The following is a 17027-nucleotide window of genomic DNA, read 5'->3' as shown; positions in this document are numbered from 1 at the left end:
TCCTGGATCACGTGCAGTCCTTACCCGAGATACTGCTCACAAACTTGGTACTTGTTGTTTTAAGGTATTTTTATTTTTATTGTTATTTTAATTAAGTGTTAACTAGACTGGAGAAAAGAGCCTAGAAATGTATGAATGACTGATTTCATAATGATTTCTCTGGGCAGGAAAATAAGAAGACAATAATCGTTGCAGTGAATAAAATACATTGGTTGAGCACCTCTGACTTTCCAGAGAAAACTGAGTCAAATTCAGCCTGAGAGTTTCCTTTGGAAAACAAGTTTACTCAAAAAGGTTTCCCAGGTGCAATTAGCATTCTCAGATCTCCAAACTGCTCGGCTTCAGATGGCATTTTTTAAAATCAAGACATTAAAAACAGATCTCTCAGATCTAAAAATGATGCAACGCTTCTAGAATTTCTATTATACGTTTTTGTGCTATTATATCTGATGGTTAGGGTGGCAACATGATGTTGTGCTCCAATGTAATTTAGTTATGTCAGTTTTCCCGTGAGACTTAGCCACTTCAAAGTGAGCTCTGTGCAAATGCTGATGTCTCTAAACTAGGTAAGTCACACCAGAGCACAGTCATCAGTGCATTGCCACCACTTTCATGTAATCAAATATTTCAGAGACCTTTTACTTTTCAGGACATTTCAAAAATAGAACTAGAAAAATAGAGATAGTAGCAGTAAATATCAAGAAGCAGAAGTGGGAAAATGAAACTCAGCATTGAGAATGTGAGTTAGAACATTGGATGTGTGAAAAAGAATCACGAACGCAGTGAGAGAAATTAGGAGTTTTTCATCTGGAGTGAAACAAAAGATGACAGGGCTACTTTAGTTTTGGGAAGGAGATGTAATCAAGGTGAGAAGCTATTGATACATAAAGCCGTATGTAATTTAGAGATCAGTTCAGCATTTTTTTCCTGAAAGAATAATGGCATGAAGATACTCTAAGATATTCATTTAATCATTAATTGCACAATGCAAACATACAGAAAATACTGGAATGCATTTTAGTAAAGAAATTTAATGAAATTTATACAGAAAAATAGTAAAATCCAAAATCAAACCAGATATTTACATAATGAAAAGTATAAGGGCTGCCCTGAAAGTAATGCCTCCTGGCTTTATGACATTGGCCCACAACATCAGAGGTGGATGTTTAACACATCCTAAGATGTATTAAAGACAAGAATTAGAAAATGTAAATGCAACTTTTCACCACCGTGGAGGAGTTAGGAGTCCTGCTATTGTGCTCCATCACAGGACATAGGTCTTGGCTACTTTCCTCTTGTTGCTGGCTGATAGGAAGATGTGTGAATGGGAATTCTCTGAAAATGCTGAATTCACAAGTGAAACCCCTCTGCCGACCATTACTGCAGCTTCTTTTTTGTTATAACAATCTGCCACTTCAGCATATTGCAGTGCTATTTGCTGCATCCTTAACAAGCAGTCAGTGTTTTGTCTGCAGTGGTAATGGTTTATCTAAAGGAGTGTGCTGAATTCCTAATACAGGGGGAATTCTAAATGCAGGCAACAACACTTATGATTAACTGGGCTTGAACAGGCAAGACAAAGTGTTTGTTAACAGTGTCAGGTTATAATTCCCTTAAAAAAGAATGAACATAAAACCAGATTAGATTTGTGTGATATGCAGCATTAAAGTTATTTTTAAATAGACATCTTTATTAAAAAGGTCTCTCTGTTTGTGGCTGGATCTGTCTATCTGAGTTGGATAACATAGTATGAGCATGTTGTGGGAGAGCAAGCCACTTAGCTGAGAAAGGAATTTATTTAGCAGTTTTAGCAGAAGAAGAAATCCATCAGAATAAGGGATCCGGTCACCAGCTGCAGCAGTTTGTTACTTAAAAGCTGTTCGCCTTATGTACTCTGTTTAGAGCTCCTGCTCCTTTGAGTATGGACCACATCTTCTTGGGGATGGGTGTAATTAAAGGTGCATGTATCTTCATTTTTTTTCCTGATATATAAAACAGGAATCCCTATAATCTTTTGAAACAACTGTCTTTGTACCTACCCTACCACGGCACCCAGTTTTCACAACTTATTTCATTCAGTTCTTTTGATACAGAGTGCGGCTCGTTTGTTTGCTACCCACTGACATGCTGTCCTGAGAATCAAACAGCATCAGTGCAGAACTCCTGCCCCACACAGCTTATGGCACCAGGAACTGAGCCAGTGCATCACTGCACCCCCAGCCTCAGCTGCTGCTTTTGGGGCTCTAGTTTTGATGACAGCGGCTGCCCAGCTCCTCTCTTAAAACAGTGTTTCCCTAACTTAGGTGACATCTGCCTTCAAAATTATGTTGGTTTGCTGTATAATTTAAACTCAGCTGTAAAATCTCTTCTGTTCAGCTTTAGGAGATATATTTGCTAGTAGAAGGTGGCAATAAACTCAATTAACCAGGCTGATATAAACCTTATTTAAATCAAATTAAGGGCATTTCTGCAGCGGTTGGCATCTATTTCATTAAATGTGATTAAAAACTGCCTGGGAGTTAAATTGGTATGGCTTTGAATATAGATAAAGCCAGAGAAAATGGAGTTGGCAGCTGAGCCTGAACCGGGCTAGGAGGCTTGGAGGTCTCCTTTGTATCCAGAACACCAAAGCTTTGTTTGTTTTAATTAAAACTTGGATCCTGCAGAATGTAATGGATGTTGTTTAGAAAAGCCGCCTGCTTGTTTCTGATAATTGGATTTTTCTAGCCCAGATTAATATCCTACCATTCCACTTCACTATGTCCTAGAGGATTCCTCCAAATAATTAAAAAATGAGTGCTGAAGGCTGTAACTACCTCATTAAGATAAACTTACAACGGCGTCTTAGGTTTAAATAAGGAGTTATTTTCCTTTTTCCTGGAGAGAGGCCACAGTTTGTTTAGGCTCATAGTGGCAAGAAACTGATTTACATGTACGCAGAAAGCTTTTCAAGCCATTACTGCTGAATCATTGTGTCTCAAGTAGCACGCAAGTGAGCTGCTCTGACAGAGGGCTGGCGAAAAGGATTTCAAGAAAGTTAGGGTTACCAAATAATGAAAGAGAGATGCAAGAAATGCATCATTGTACTGCTCATGTATCTCATTCACAAGTGCAGATTTTGTTAGTATCTGATTATTATTATTACATTTTCTAAAGGACCAATACAGAAAAGTGCTGATACTTAGGTTCAGCCCTAAGAAACATACAGTCTGGGAAAGTTGACCAGCCTGTCTGGGAAAAAGCTGCTGGAAAAACCAAATAGGAAAATGGAGAATGGGAGAGACAGAGCTGCCCATGTGAAGGTTTAAAAAATATATTAAGATGATCGTAACTATATCTATATTTATCTATAACTAACAGGGTTAGGGGCAGCTATAGTTGCATGTGCACACACTCCTCACACACACAAGTCCCTGAGGCTCTGCTTGAATGAGGTATTCAGGTACAAGTTCAAATTTAAACCTGAGCAAACCAGTGACGCTCGCATATGTTGAAATGGTCGTAGGCTGACAGGGGCTCCACACTTTCCACAGTCCCTCTTTCTTTGCGAGAGGTGTTTTCAGATTGAAACTCACTTTACTGAGGACGTTTTCCAAGGGCAAATTTCACATAAAAAGCTATTAAATCCTACAATGTGACATTTAAAAGGGTAATTTTTTAGTGTCCATTTACAGAAATGTATTATTTTAAAGCAGTATTTTAAAAGTTTCTTAATCCTGGCTCTGGTCATGAGCAGTATCTTATATATAAATATAAACACCACGTGAAAGATCATGGCTTGGTTAACACGTGCCAACAGAAGGAAGCATCCCCACATAGAAGTGGAGGGCTGTTCCTCATCCTCAGTCAGGGCTGTAAATGACAAGCATTGTAGTGTGGTGGAGGTGGGATGTTTCCTTCACTGTGACATACCTTGGGTATTTTCTTGGTGCCACGCAGGATCATGGGGTATTTAAAATAATTATCATGGAGTTCTGGGTAACTGGGCAGCTCCCAGAAGTGTGTTTGAAAACATTTTCTTCCAAGTGTCACCTGTGTCTGGAAGATGAGTGATGGGGAAGTAAATAGATGGCAGAAGGCACAGTGACTGCATCTGAAACATCTGCAAGTTCTGCTGCATTTTCTGAGCTATTGATCTGTAAGGTTCAAGATGCCTTCTAAGATAATCTTTTCTAAATGAGAGCTGTGTATTTTATGCAAAGTACACAAACTTCTTCCTAATGATGGGGATATTTCATGGAGATTTTGGGGAGAAGAATATGTAGGAGAACATCAGTTCGGGTCCAGGTTGGATGAATGTCAGCCTTGTGCTGCCTGTGGGATGGCAATGCAAGGGAGGCAAGAGTAGATGCTGGGCAAGAAGGAAGAAAAGTGAGGCACCTTCTGTGGCAATCCTTTCCCTGTTAAACACTTTTAGCTGCCCACTGGTGATTTAGAGACTTCCTGAAGCTGTGCCCAAGCCTTTCTTTTCAGCATACACTTTTGAACGCATCCTCCTCAAACTTATTTAATCTTTCTGAGGCCATTCTTTAATCTTTCTTTGGCAGTCACAACATCCTGTGGGAATTAATTCTGCGTTTAGCACATAGGGTGTGCCAAAACAGCCCATGAGTTATTTATGTATACCTGTTTCCTGACGTTGCTGTAACTCTTGCCAGCCTTGTGCTCATCTGCAGAGGTGCCTGCCGTCCACGACTGAGATGTCTCCATTTCCCCATGGTGTTCAGGTTTAACACTCACTACTCAACATCCCAAGGTAGTTTTCTGCATGCCAGACTGCTGTGTGCTGACAAATACCTGCCAGCAGCTATAGGTTTTGTCTTGGGAAATTCCAGGTAAACATGATACCTCAGCTTCTTGGAGGTAGCAGCTGCTGCTTTTGCTCAAAGGGAATTCCCAGTGACTTTGATCTGTGAGAGAGGACATCACCCCCGAGTTGCTTTGCTGCAGCAATGTATAATGTTTGTTGAGGACATGTGGCAGGAGCAGCTTCACCAGCAGCAGGCCAGACTCCTTCATTACATCCCTAAGCCACACATGCCTTGCTTGCAGTTGGTCTCTTTGGTCACCCCAGTGACAGTGTAGCCAGAGTCTGAGGCAAAGAGCAGCCAGCAAGAGCTGAACAAATACTGGTTATTTCTCTCTTACGACTTGTGGGGATCTGCAGGAATGTTGGATCTTGGCCTTTTTAATATCAAAATTTGCTGTCTTTGGTGCATGGAAAGCACCGAAGCTTTTAGGAGGTCAGCTAAATGAAGAAATATTGTTCATTAGAACAGAATTCTAATTGGTTGTGCTTGCTTTGGGTGTGATGCACTGGCCAGCCTCCTGGGCTGATGTTATGCTGGGTACCGTGTCAACATGTAGTAAGAGTGCCTGCCCAGGGGAGCTTAGCAAACATGTCCTTTGAAGTGGATGAAACAAGAGAGAATTGGGTGGGCAGGAAAAGGAAAAGGAGGGTAGGAAATATGATATGAAGCACATGGCTCCATCAGCCTTGAGGAACAGCCTTTTATAGTCTTAGTGGTGAAAGCTGTGTAAACCATTTTCACCAACTATTCCAGTAAAACATCTGGACCAAAATATTGGTATTTTGTGTTATTCTGACCTGAGATTCTGACCTGAGCAAGGCACAGAGGTACTTCAAACTCATTGCATTCCCCCTATGTGATGTGCGTGTGTCAAGCAGGCAGCAGCTTAGGCAAGGGAGCATCCCACCTTCTAAGCATCAAAGAAAGGTCTTAGAGATTGTTTAAGGATGTTTTTCTCTGTGCAAATGTTTGATTGCATTATTCGACATGGAGAAGGACCTCCTCTAGCACTATTCCTATTGAAAATGCTCTCAGATGTGCCAGGGTCATTCACAAGACAGGCAGCTTCCGTGCAAGTGCCAGAAGTGCTTCCTTGTAGCAATACTCCTGCTGCACAGCTGTGTTCCCAGGTGGGAAGAGTTGCTGAGTGCCAGGGAATGTTTTGAGCCATTCCACTGCTGCACAGTTTGTACCCATGGTAATGGCAGAGCCTCACACCACACTGTTGTCCTTGGCCTAGAGAAGCTTCAGAGGAGGCTTTGTCTTGGCTTCGATGACCAAAGCCGCTGCCAAGGGCCAGACAGAGCTGGTGGCTGAGTCCCGTCTCCATCCAACGCCTGCTGTGTGACCACCAGCTACTCACTGGTTTTCTGAGGCTCATTCTCTCTTTATTAAGCTGGAGATAGCAACACGTGTGCCACACAATGCTACCCTTTGTTTCTCTGGACATATTGTATTTGTCACCGTATGAACAGGTGTTACTGCATGGGACATGCACTGAGCAAGCTCCATACAATTCAGAAATGAAGAATCACTCTGCAGGGGCTGCCAGGTTTGCTTTGCCGTTAGGGTCAATGTGAGTACTGTAGCAGAGATGCCCACGCAGGCTCCTGCAGAGGCGCGTGGCTGAGGCAGCCCTCCTGCTGCTCCTGCTCAAAGCCGATCCTCAGCTGCCACCTGCTGAGCACACAGAGAAAGGCAGCAGAATGCACTGCGTGGGTATGTGGGCTCCTCGTGGGGGGGGGGGGGGGGGGGAGCGAAAGTCATTACGGAGCATCAAACTCGCCAGTCGGTAGCCAAGGGGAGGTGGCACACACAGTGCCACGGGATTTGTGCATGAAAATCTGCCCGTGTTTTCAGGTGCCCAGGTAGGAACTGCCTGGAATGATGGCCAAGAATTCACCAGACGAAAAGAATAATGCAATGTGGTAGTGGGAAACAGCTTAAGGAAACCCTGTAGAAAGAGGAGCTCGGCTGAAGAACCTGAAATTAGCTGCAGGAGTTGAGTTCCTCTTTTGAAACTAAATTCAACAGCTACACAATGTAAATCGAACTCAGTTCAAGCACGGTGTGCCCATACCTTAATGGGGTGAACTTTCAGGCATCATAAAGCCAATAAACTTGTTGCTGATTTTAGGCACCTCACATTCCTGCTCAACAGACTGCTGTGCTTCTTGCAAAATATGCCTCAGACACCCATGCTTACAACAGAGATGGTACCAATCTGCACAGACCATAACTCCTAAGCAGGGCTGTTATGCCATGTATTTATACACTGCATAGTGAAAGAGGGTCTCCTCTCCATTTATGATGTCAGGAGGGTAGTGTGGAGTGAGAAGAAGAGTGCTCCAAATTATTTATGGCTGTCAGGTGTGTCTTGCATTTAAAATAGTGATTGGGGGAAAAATAAAGCTGTACCTACCAAACCTCTAACGCCATCTGCTGAGGAAACACTGGAAATGAAGACTTCAGCTGGCTACTTGTTGCACTATTCTTGATGTTGACGTCTTGCAAAATTTCCACTGTATAAATGCATTGAAAGGGTTGTAAGAAACTCAGCTGAGCAACTGTGAGTATAAGAAATAGAGCGTACTATTACAGATTCAAATGATAGAACTTTATTTTCAGTGCTACTCCAGACACCAGCTCCTTGTAATTAATAAATGCTACTGATATTCAGCTTTTAAAGTTTTCTTGCTTTGCTCCTAAGATAGGCACCTAAAAAAATTATCCTAAATTATATTTGCTTCATTCATTCACAAAGGGGAGGATACAAGGAGCACTGTACTCCTTAATGGCACTCGGTAATAGAGGAAAAAAGCCTTTTTCTCCAACAAGCTCCAATATGGAGCAAGTGCCTACAAACCTGAACAGAACACTGGCCCGTAGTGACTGAAAAATGGCACAGGAGAATAATGAAGCCTATTTTTAATAACCTTAAATTGCTTCATACAAGCAGAAATCTGCTGATACCTGAGCAGTTACTATGTATGGCAAAAGAAGGGAGGACAACGTTGGTGAGGATAGCATTGAACTGAGGCACAGCATTGAAAGAAAACAGACAAACAAAAAAAAAAACCCCAAATTGTTAATTTTGTAGACTTACATGAAAGTAAATAGATGTCTAAGGTAAGGGCTTGTTTTCATTTCAAGGTACAGCATAGAAAATGTAGAACAAAAAGTAATACAGTGTTAAGGTGAATCTCAGCCTGCAGTAGCATCTGTTTTTAACACACACAGAAAGTTTTCAGAGTAAAAGGAGAAAGGTAATAAATATCTGAAAGTATTTTAGCTGTCAAGATACCAGGTACCCTTAAAATACTGAGCTCAGAGGGATGGAAGCAAAACATATATTTGAATTACATTTACAGAAAGGAAAATAAACACGCTGTTTGTGTTGTTTATGCAATTCCTTACTGAAAGGGGAAAAAAGCACTTGGAACATTCAGGACCCTTCTTGTTTAGATGTCTGAAACAAAAGACAATAGAAGGCATCAACAGTTCAGCAAACAAAGGCTGTCAGTCCACCACTGCCGACTTCATGACAAATCAGTCCCAGTGAGATTTTACGTGCCACTAAAACACGCCACATCATGAACAGCAAAGAAAACCCAACCAATGTAACAAATGAAAACAGTTGAGACTGACAACCTCAAATAGGCAGACCTGACCTATTGCTCCTCTGGTGAAAACAGCACAGTAACTCTGAGGATACATGATGATCTAATTCATTGTAAGCATAGAAAACTTTCACGAGATTCTTAGTACTTGCAGAGCAAAAGAAGCACCAAGGCATATATTTAAGTAGTTGACACATTTTTATTTGTAATCATTAATCATTTCACAGACAGTTGGACCTTTCTTTTATACTGGTCACTACCTGGGGAAAATAGTCTTCCAATGCTTGCCTGGATGTTATGCTGGTGAGGACGCATGGTAACAGCATAAGTACATGAAAAATTGCTAGGGTGGTATATGGGAACTGTTGAATCACAGCCTGAACCACTGATTGAGCACCTGGGGAAAGGACCTGGTCAGCCCTGGGAGCACAGGTGAAGGCAATTCAGCTGTGCAACTTGAAGGGGTGGTGCCTGGCTGCACCTCTCTTAGGCCTCATTAAAAGGCTGACTGCCACTGGGGAAGGATCTTTTTCTGGAGGTCCTTTCTTGGTAAAGCTTTCCCTTGTGAACCTAGAATCTTCTGATGGGGTAAGCAATCCTCTTTCCTTCCTTTATAGTGCCTTACTGTCATGCTGGCCCTTCTGCCATCACACTTGTGTTGTCTTTCCCATTACATTGATCCGTCCAATTGCTACAGGTGGGTTTTGCTAAGGAAAGCAGAATAAATTGGATGTTTTTTCAGCTTTATTTCTGGAAGGGTTATTGAGCAGATGTCACTATGCCAAGTGACTTCCCAGAGCCACTGAAAAGTTCAAAGTTGTTCCTTAAATCTTTCAGCTGAAGTGTACATCTTAGGTGACTGCAGCCATAAATGTCCATATATACCACTACACCTTCAGCCTCTTACTGTATTTTTGCAGTACAGCTGATGTGGCAAAATAACCATTTCTGGAAATGTTTACTCCTGGAATATACTGAAAAACTGAATACAAGAAAGAAAGTAACAAAAGTGTATGAATGCACTAAGTGCATTAAATAAAATATGTATTCAAATGTAGTTTAAACTACATGCACAGCTCCTTCCATGTTGCCTAATAATATCTTATTTCCAAAGTATGAAGAAGTTAAATTTTAAGTGTGATAAAACTTTTCTTGAATGTGGTTATAGTAGAAAAGCCCAGTGCTTTGAGCCAATAATAATCCGAATGAACAGAGGTGGGGAAATGGTTGTCAGTGTTTTGCTTTCCATACAACATTCAGTTCTTTAGTCAGCTGTTCATCAGTGCTGATCTGGAAACTTTGAGGAAAGCAACTCAGATTTAGTATTTTAAACTTGCATTATGAACTTTGATATTTATAGGTGACTAACAGAAAACTTTGTTTTAAACATGCCGTTTACACTTTCTTTTAACAAATTGACAAATTTGCTTAGTTAGTTTGATATGAATGAAACTTTCACTGGAAGAAAGGTTATTAAAGCAAATGCATCCCAAACATGCTTGCAGCATACAGCTGCCAAGAAGCCAGTAAGAAATGTACGTACTCACATGATCTTGGTACAACAGCTGCCTCTCTCTCCTCTGATATTTATTATTGAAGTTCTCTGTGAAGTTTCTTCCAAGTATTTGATACTGCTGTGATTCAGGAAGAGAAGGACGTACAACCAAACAAATTAATGAATTGGATCAGATAGCAAAGGGAGTAGTGGGAGACAAAAGTTGCTTGCAGATGACTTTATAGAAAGGTGCACAGATTAAATTCAGGGAGTTCTATGTATCCAAATGGCAATATTAATACATGGTAAATGCAAGTTATAATGCAGACTTTCTTTAGGAAATGTGGTTTGCGTTTCTAAAAGACTTACTCTTCATGTTTTAGCACTATAATTTCACTTAACATTTTCAAAAATGCATCTTTTCCTGGTGTGTGAGAGCCTTCTGCTGAGCAGTCCTCAAACAACTGTTTTTATCGGATAGAATAAAAAGCTGTAATATGCTATATGAAACAGGCAGCGTGATTATCTGTGTTTAGGTCCCTTGCAACATAGGTGCAAAGTTGCAGTTTTTGCTTTAGACACAGCTGATGTCATCTCTGCATTGTTACGCCTCCTGTATGTGCACAGCACGATCTAGAAAGTGAGTTATAATGGAGACAATCCCATGGCAAGGCTGATAGAAAAGTAAAAGCTGCGCACAAAAGAACTGTATACACTACATACATTAGAGATACATTGCATTTCTATTTCTGTTCACATGATTTCCAGGTGATGAGTTTTATTAATACAGACTTCTGTTTAAAAAGTCCTCAAGATATCTTAGAAGCAAAAATAATAATCCTAATTTAGAGCCAGGCTGAAAAAAAAAAAAAGAGATCACTATGTATGTGAGCAGCCAGTGCTACTTGGCTCTGTCCTGCATTTTAATGCTGAGAGCAACCAGAATGGGATAGTTAGCTAGAGGGCAAATGCATAGATACAAAGAGTGCTGACTTCACACATACAGCCATGGGAGGAGGGACTGGTGCCCATACACTGTGAGGTTAAAAACAAAACTGAATAACTCATATTTATTTTTTATCACTAGAAGAATTAAGAGTATACTCAGTGCCTACAGGTCTACAATTATAGTAGTCCATAGCGTACACTGCAAACTCCTTTGAGGTAAGAGTATTAGGTACTATATATTTGCAGTTTTGTGACATGCTAGGTCCAGCTGCATTGAAGTCTAGGTGCTATTGAACAGTAAAGCTAAAATGTTAGCAATTTATGACCCTGATTGTGCCCAGGTTAGAAGTGTTTTGTTTTTGTTTTTTTTCCTGATTTCTGGCACAATTTATAGACAGGCCTTCTTGGCTGCTTTACAAATCAAATGGATGTACTGGCAAGAGCTGCATTCCTCCCTTCTTGCCTTTATGCTTACTTTTGAAGAGTGATCTTGTTCAGCCATGCACTTCATGTTAAGAACTTTGTTTACCATCCCTAGACAATTCTCATCAAAATCAGCCTTTGGTACTTTGCCCTCTGCCAACTCTGCCCTCAACTCTGGCTTTACCTGCATGACTAGTTGTGTAGGACTAGGGACAGGCTGTGTTTAAATATTTAGATAGGAAGCAGTTATAAAGTGATGGCTGTTCTGTATCTGGCAAATTATTTAGATATGGGAGAATGGTGTATTGCCACACATGCTGCTGCCCAGAACAATCTCTTGGAAACTGCAGTACTATGCGAGACCTCAACAGGCTTTGAATCGTGTGCTTGATCCTGAAGATGGTCATTTTTGAAGACAGAGTTATTCCATTTCAGCTCTAACTGAATCAAAATTTCATATTCATACAGTTACATTTAATGAATCTGTTTGACGCCATCATCCAGATATGATTATAACATATGAAGAAAAGATATTTGGGGAATATAAGTAATCGCATGGAGTAGATCAGCTGACCTGTGCTCTTAAAGTCCCTATCTGAATGACTGGAAGAGGTTCTGATGGTAATGTCACATTGTATGTATTTATACTGGGTGATAGGCAATCATGCCATAAATCACCTGTTTTAATATAAAATATAGAATACAAGCATGCATATAAATCTTCAGACCTTGTGTCTGGTAGCAGAGGAGCTCCTACAATTCAGCTATCCAAACTCATGTCATAACTCTTGGGGAATCTGTTAATATTTATTCTGCTTAGATAAACAGATTTTTCTTTCTTAGATTTTAGTGTTGTTTTAAAGCAATTATAGTGCTTCCAATTATAGTGCTATGACAGATCAAACTACTTGTCTAGCTCAAAAACATATTATTGGCATTTCCACATAACAAGAGCTTCACAGGAAAAGACAAATGGAACAGGTTCAGGGTGTCTGATGCATAGGAAGCTATGCGTTGTCTTTATTTCAGGAAGTTATAGAATATCCTGAATAGGAAGAGAACCGCAATGATCATAGTCCACCACCTTGCTTTACACAGCACTATCCAAAGTCCAGGCCCTATGTCCGAGAGCATTGTCCAAACATTCCTGCAACTCTATCAGCTCAGGGCTGTAGCCACTACCCCTGGCAGCCTGTTCCAGTGCTGACCACTGTCTGGTGCAGCGCCTGTCCCTAACCTCCATCTGCCCCCCCCCTTCCCTGACACAGCTCCGTGCTGTTCCCTTGAGCCCTGTTGCTGCCCTCTGCTCCCTGAGGAGCTGCAGCTGACATGAGGCCTCCCCTTAGCTCCTCTGCTCTGGACCTCAGCTTCTCCTCACACACCTTGCCTTGTAGGCCCTTCTCTATCTTCAAAGTCCTCCTTTGGGCACTCTCTATTAGTATTTTGTCCATCTTATATTTTCAATGATGAAAGCATTAAAGAGAACTGGTCCAAAACCAGAACCCTGCAGAAGCCTATACTAGTAACCGGCCATCAGACAGACATAACACTATTTACTATTGGCCCAACCAGACACCCCGTCATTCATCCATCACATTGTTTTTATTTAGTTTTAACACTGGATGTTTTATCTAGATGAAAAAAGTAGTTGCAAAATCTTTCCTGAAATCTGAAGAGATTATATCTGAGTAAACAAGGTAGGTAATTTTGCTATAAAAGGAGACTGAATTTGTTGAGTCGCTTTGATGAACTCTAATTTTGTGCTGAAGTTTTTCTGATGCTGCTACTATGCACCTTAATACTTTACATATACAAAGCCCCCCAAACAAGAACGGAGACTGAATGACATGCAGGTCCCATGGTACTTCACACATCTGGTAGAGCCATGTGCCTTCTTGGCGATTCCTAACCAGTGTTAGGAATTCACTGTGGTCCACACAGGCAGGTCAAGAAGTTTCCAAAATACAGAATTACTGCTTCAACCTTTGCAACGATGAGAACTACGCATATTCAACATACCTAAATATCAGGGTCATATGATTTTAGAGCAGATTCTGTGCTATTAGAAAACCAGTTACAATAAGACAGTAACAAAATGTTTTATAAACAAAATACCTTTATTAGACTAGTACATGGGTTGTCTTAAATACAGCTGGCATTAAACTGTTGTTACAGTTCATTTAATTTAAAGTCAGTGTTACTGAAATTAACCTCAGGAGATATTTATCTGAGAAATTGTGATTTAAAAACATAGATTTTCTCTTTATTTAGTGTGTTTTGGTAGCATAATTTAAACTAGACAACTTACCTAATAGAGCATATCACTAAGCAAAACCAGAACTTGACTGAAACTGAATACAGACAATTTTATTCATCTATTTTTTTTACTCTTGATTTGAAAATTATTCCACCATTACATGTATTTTTCCATTAATTAAACTATTTTTCACTTGGTTTTCTGTAACAGCTCCATCAAGGAAAACCATTTGAGTATTTAGATATTCCAGATACCTAATCCAGTTTTTTTGGGGTAATACTTCTTAGAAGATGCCCAAAAGAAAAATATCTTGTATCTTTTCTTCTTCTTTTATAGCAGCATCATAATAGCATTGCCCTAACTGGAGGCTGATAGTCACATCCAGCCTGGTACAGTACTCACGATGGAAAAGAAGTATATTCAGGTGTGGCCTCTACAGACCACACTATCCCCTGAGTGTTCAGTTACAGCATTTTCTTCATAGATGTAAGAAACTAACTGGCTAAAACCAAGGGCAAAACAAAGAACAGACTCATATAAGAGACCTTTTAAGCAACAAACAGGCTCTGCATCCTACTTCAGAATGATTCAACAGCAAGAGAATACAAGCCTCAACTTACATTAAAAAAACGTAACCTGGTAAATAAATACCCTTCAATCCTGAACTGTGAATTACTACTATTTGCTATTTTACATCACAGCTGGGTCAGAAACCTCATTGTGACACAAGTTCTTTCAGCCTGATGCTATGCAAGCAGTGCAGTTAAACTGCTTTGCTTCTATTCTGGGGTACTGTTGTAAACAGTTCCTCTAAACAGAATCCATGACACTGCGTGAAACTTCCTTAATTGTACTGTTGTTTACATGAATTTAAATTGATATACTTCTATACATTTCTTGCGCACGCTCACCCCAAATTCTCTTATTTCTTTTGTAGTAAGTATATGAAATAAAACAAATGTAAAGTAAGATAATAATCTGGGAAAGAGAAATCTTAGTGTTTCAGAGGGCCATCTCAGTAACATTTAGTTTCAAATGTTCCACCAAATGCATGTACATGTTAACTGTACACAGTGCAGCAATTACATATGATACCATGTTCCACATTTTCCATTTTTGTGGAAAAGTGTTAAGAAAGCCATTTACAAACAACTAACATCTCCAGAGTAAATCACATGAGACACATGGAAATGGGAGTAAGGAGGGACTGAATAGCAGTGCCATTCAGTCAAAAACAGCACTGATCCTGCACAGCTGAATCTGAGCGGTCATACACCTGAGCAAGACCAAAAACACTTTCTCCAATGAGTCTGATCAAAATTCCCTAATAAAATCAGACAGAACAATAATATGAACTGCCAAAGAAGTTACAACACAGTAAGATGATCACTGAAAATATCCCTGTTGTATCAGTGATGTTCTGACAAAAATCATCATCTGATTTACAAGTATACTGCTTATTTGCAGCACCAAGATGATATAAAGTAAAAACTTATCCATTGAGTTCCTCTGATAAATGGTCCCCTGTACAAATGCAAGTTTGTATGTACAATGAAGTACTTCTGGCTACAGGTACAGATTCCATAAAAGTCACTGCAAAGACTGGAAAAAAAATGCTAAAACTTGAAAAGGGATCAGAGAAAAATCACTTCCAAGTAGTTTGCTACATAATAAGTTCTATCAGTAAATTCCGGTTTTAGGAATAGCAAAATTCACTTCTGTTTCTGAGATAAGCTGTAGATGGACTGTGAAGGTCTGCAAATTGCACATCGCTTTCTCGCCTTCATGTTGTTTTATGTGCTGCCAGCAAGGTCTGAACTGAAGCTCTCTGCTGGACTTACAGGTCAGCAAAGCAAATAACTGCCACTGAATGATCAAAACATTCTGATTTTCTTTTCCAGTATAGAAACAAGGGACTTCCATCAGGGACAAATATGCTTTAGCCAGTCAGTCCAAGTAATTTCCAGATACAGGCAGCTAACTGCGCTTGCATCTTTTATATGAATCCAACACTCTGTTTTTACCCCGTTTCATTGACAACCGCGCTCCTCCTCGCCCACCCGCTGCTTAAAACATAACATACACGAGTTGAAAATCCTAGGGTCAGATTTTTATCAAGAGCACAGCCAGCAGCTCCCTGCCGCGCCGCAGCCCTCAGCGCGCCTCCGTCCCGCCCGCAGCACGGTCAGTTCCTAACTTGGCATTCACCTTGTGCTCTATCTTCTGCAGCACGGCCGGCAGATCGAGAACGGAGGAAATGATGTAATGAGGCACCGGGGAGGCATCAGCTGGGGCCGCCATCGACTTGTTTAACCAGACGGTCGCTCTCAGGCCGGCGTTCAGGCCTCCCTGGATGTCTGTGTCGAGAGAGTCCCCCACCATGACGCACTCCGCCGGCTGCACGCCCAGGAGGTCGCAGCAATAGTGAAAGATGGACGGCGCGGGCTTTTCCTCCTTCTGCTCGCCTCCCACCACGATGGCGTCGAAGTAGGGCTGGCAGGCGCACGCCTCGATCTTCTCGCGCTGCGTCTGCCGGTCGCCGTTGGTGAGGAGCAGCAGGCGGACGGCCTTGCGCAGCTCGGTCAGCATGTCCCGCGTGTCCTCGGCCAGCGTCAGGTGCCGCAGCCGGGTGGCCTTCCACAAGAAGTAGCACTCCGCGGCCAGGCTGCGGTTGGCCTCGCCGCCGATGGTCTCCTGGATCGCCTCCTCCCAGTGCGAGATCCGCAGGTCGGTGATGCACATCTTGGCGGGGTCGTGGCACTCCTTGAGAAGCTTCTCCTGCACCTTGTCGCAGATCCCGCGGGCCTCTCCCTCCCCGTAGTGGTGCTTGGAGCGGAGCGCGTTCACCACCTGCAACGCACAGCACAGCCCGTCCGGACACCGCCGCTCCGCCCCGCCCCGCTCCCGCTCGCGGCCGCCCCCGCGTACCTCCTCGATGGCGCAGCGCCCGGCCGCCGCCGTGTCCACCAGCGTGTTGTCCAGGTCGAAGAAGACCGCCTTGACGCCGTGCACCCCCATGGCGACGCCTCTCCGCCCCGCGCCCGAGGGCCGCAGCCGAGAGCGCTCCGCCCGCCGCCGCAGCGCGCAAAGCCGTGCGTGGCACACAGCGGAGCAGCCACCAAACCCTGCGGCCGCCCCGGCGCTGGGCGGGGCCGCAGTGGGAAGGGAGTTCTGCAGGGCGCGGGGCGGGGCCGGGAGCGAAGCCGGGCCTCTAGCACCTTTATTCTACTGTTAATAAATAAACTCCTTGAGTTACTTAACTCCGAGTGGGGTCAGGAATGGCTGCCAAAGGGGCCCTCCGCTCACTCAGCAAAAGCGGCCGTAGGGTTCCGTGCACCAACCCTGAGCCGAGCTGCCTGCGCCCGGAGATGTAAGCCGTAGCGCTGCAGGCAGGCAGGCAGGCAGGCAGCGGTCCGCCACGGCAGGGCGCTGTGAATGAGCCGCAGCCGCCCACCCGCGCTCCCCGTCCGCCT

At 42.4% G+C, this 17027-nt stretch overlaps 1 protein-coding gene across 1 annotated transcript; it reads right to left on the bottom strand.

The window, feature by feature from the left end:
• Nucleotides 1-13399: 13399 nt before the first annotated feature.
• Nucleotides 13400-16710, bottom strand: NANP (N-acetylneuraminic acid phosphatase). The gene is made up of 2 exons (XM_072331657.1): nt 16483-16710; nt 13400-16404 (listed from the first exon to the last, which is right to left on the bottom strand). Exons 1-2 carry the CDS (start codon nt 16570-16572, stop codon nt 15709-15711), a joined length of 786 nt encoding a protein of 261 aa, XP_072187758.1. The 5' UTR covers nt 16573-16710; the 3' UTR covers nt 13400-15708.
• Nucleotides 16711-17027: the final 317 nt, after the last annotated feature.

Source organism: Excalfactoria chinensis, chromosome 3 (genome assembly GCF_039878825.1).
Source record: "Excalfactoria chinensis isolate bCotChi1 chromosome 3, bCotChi1.hap2, whole genome shotgun sequence".
Classification (NCBI taxonomy): Eukaryota; Metazoa; Chordata; class Aves; order Galliformes; family Phasianidae; genus Excalfactoria; species Excalfactoria chinensis.
This window is presented reverse-complemented; position numbering and strand designations above follow the sequence as displayed.

Coding starts and splice junctions, on each gene's coding strand:
- NANP (XM_072331657.1), bottom strand. CDS start 16,572: ATGGGGGTGCACGGCGTCAAGGCGGTCTTCTTCGACCTGGACAACACG. Junction 16,405..16,482: donor GGCGCTGCGCCATCGAGGAG/GTACGCGGGGGC, acceptor TGTGCGTTGCAG/GTGGTGAACGCGCTCCGCTC.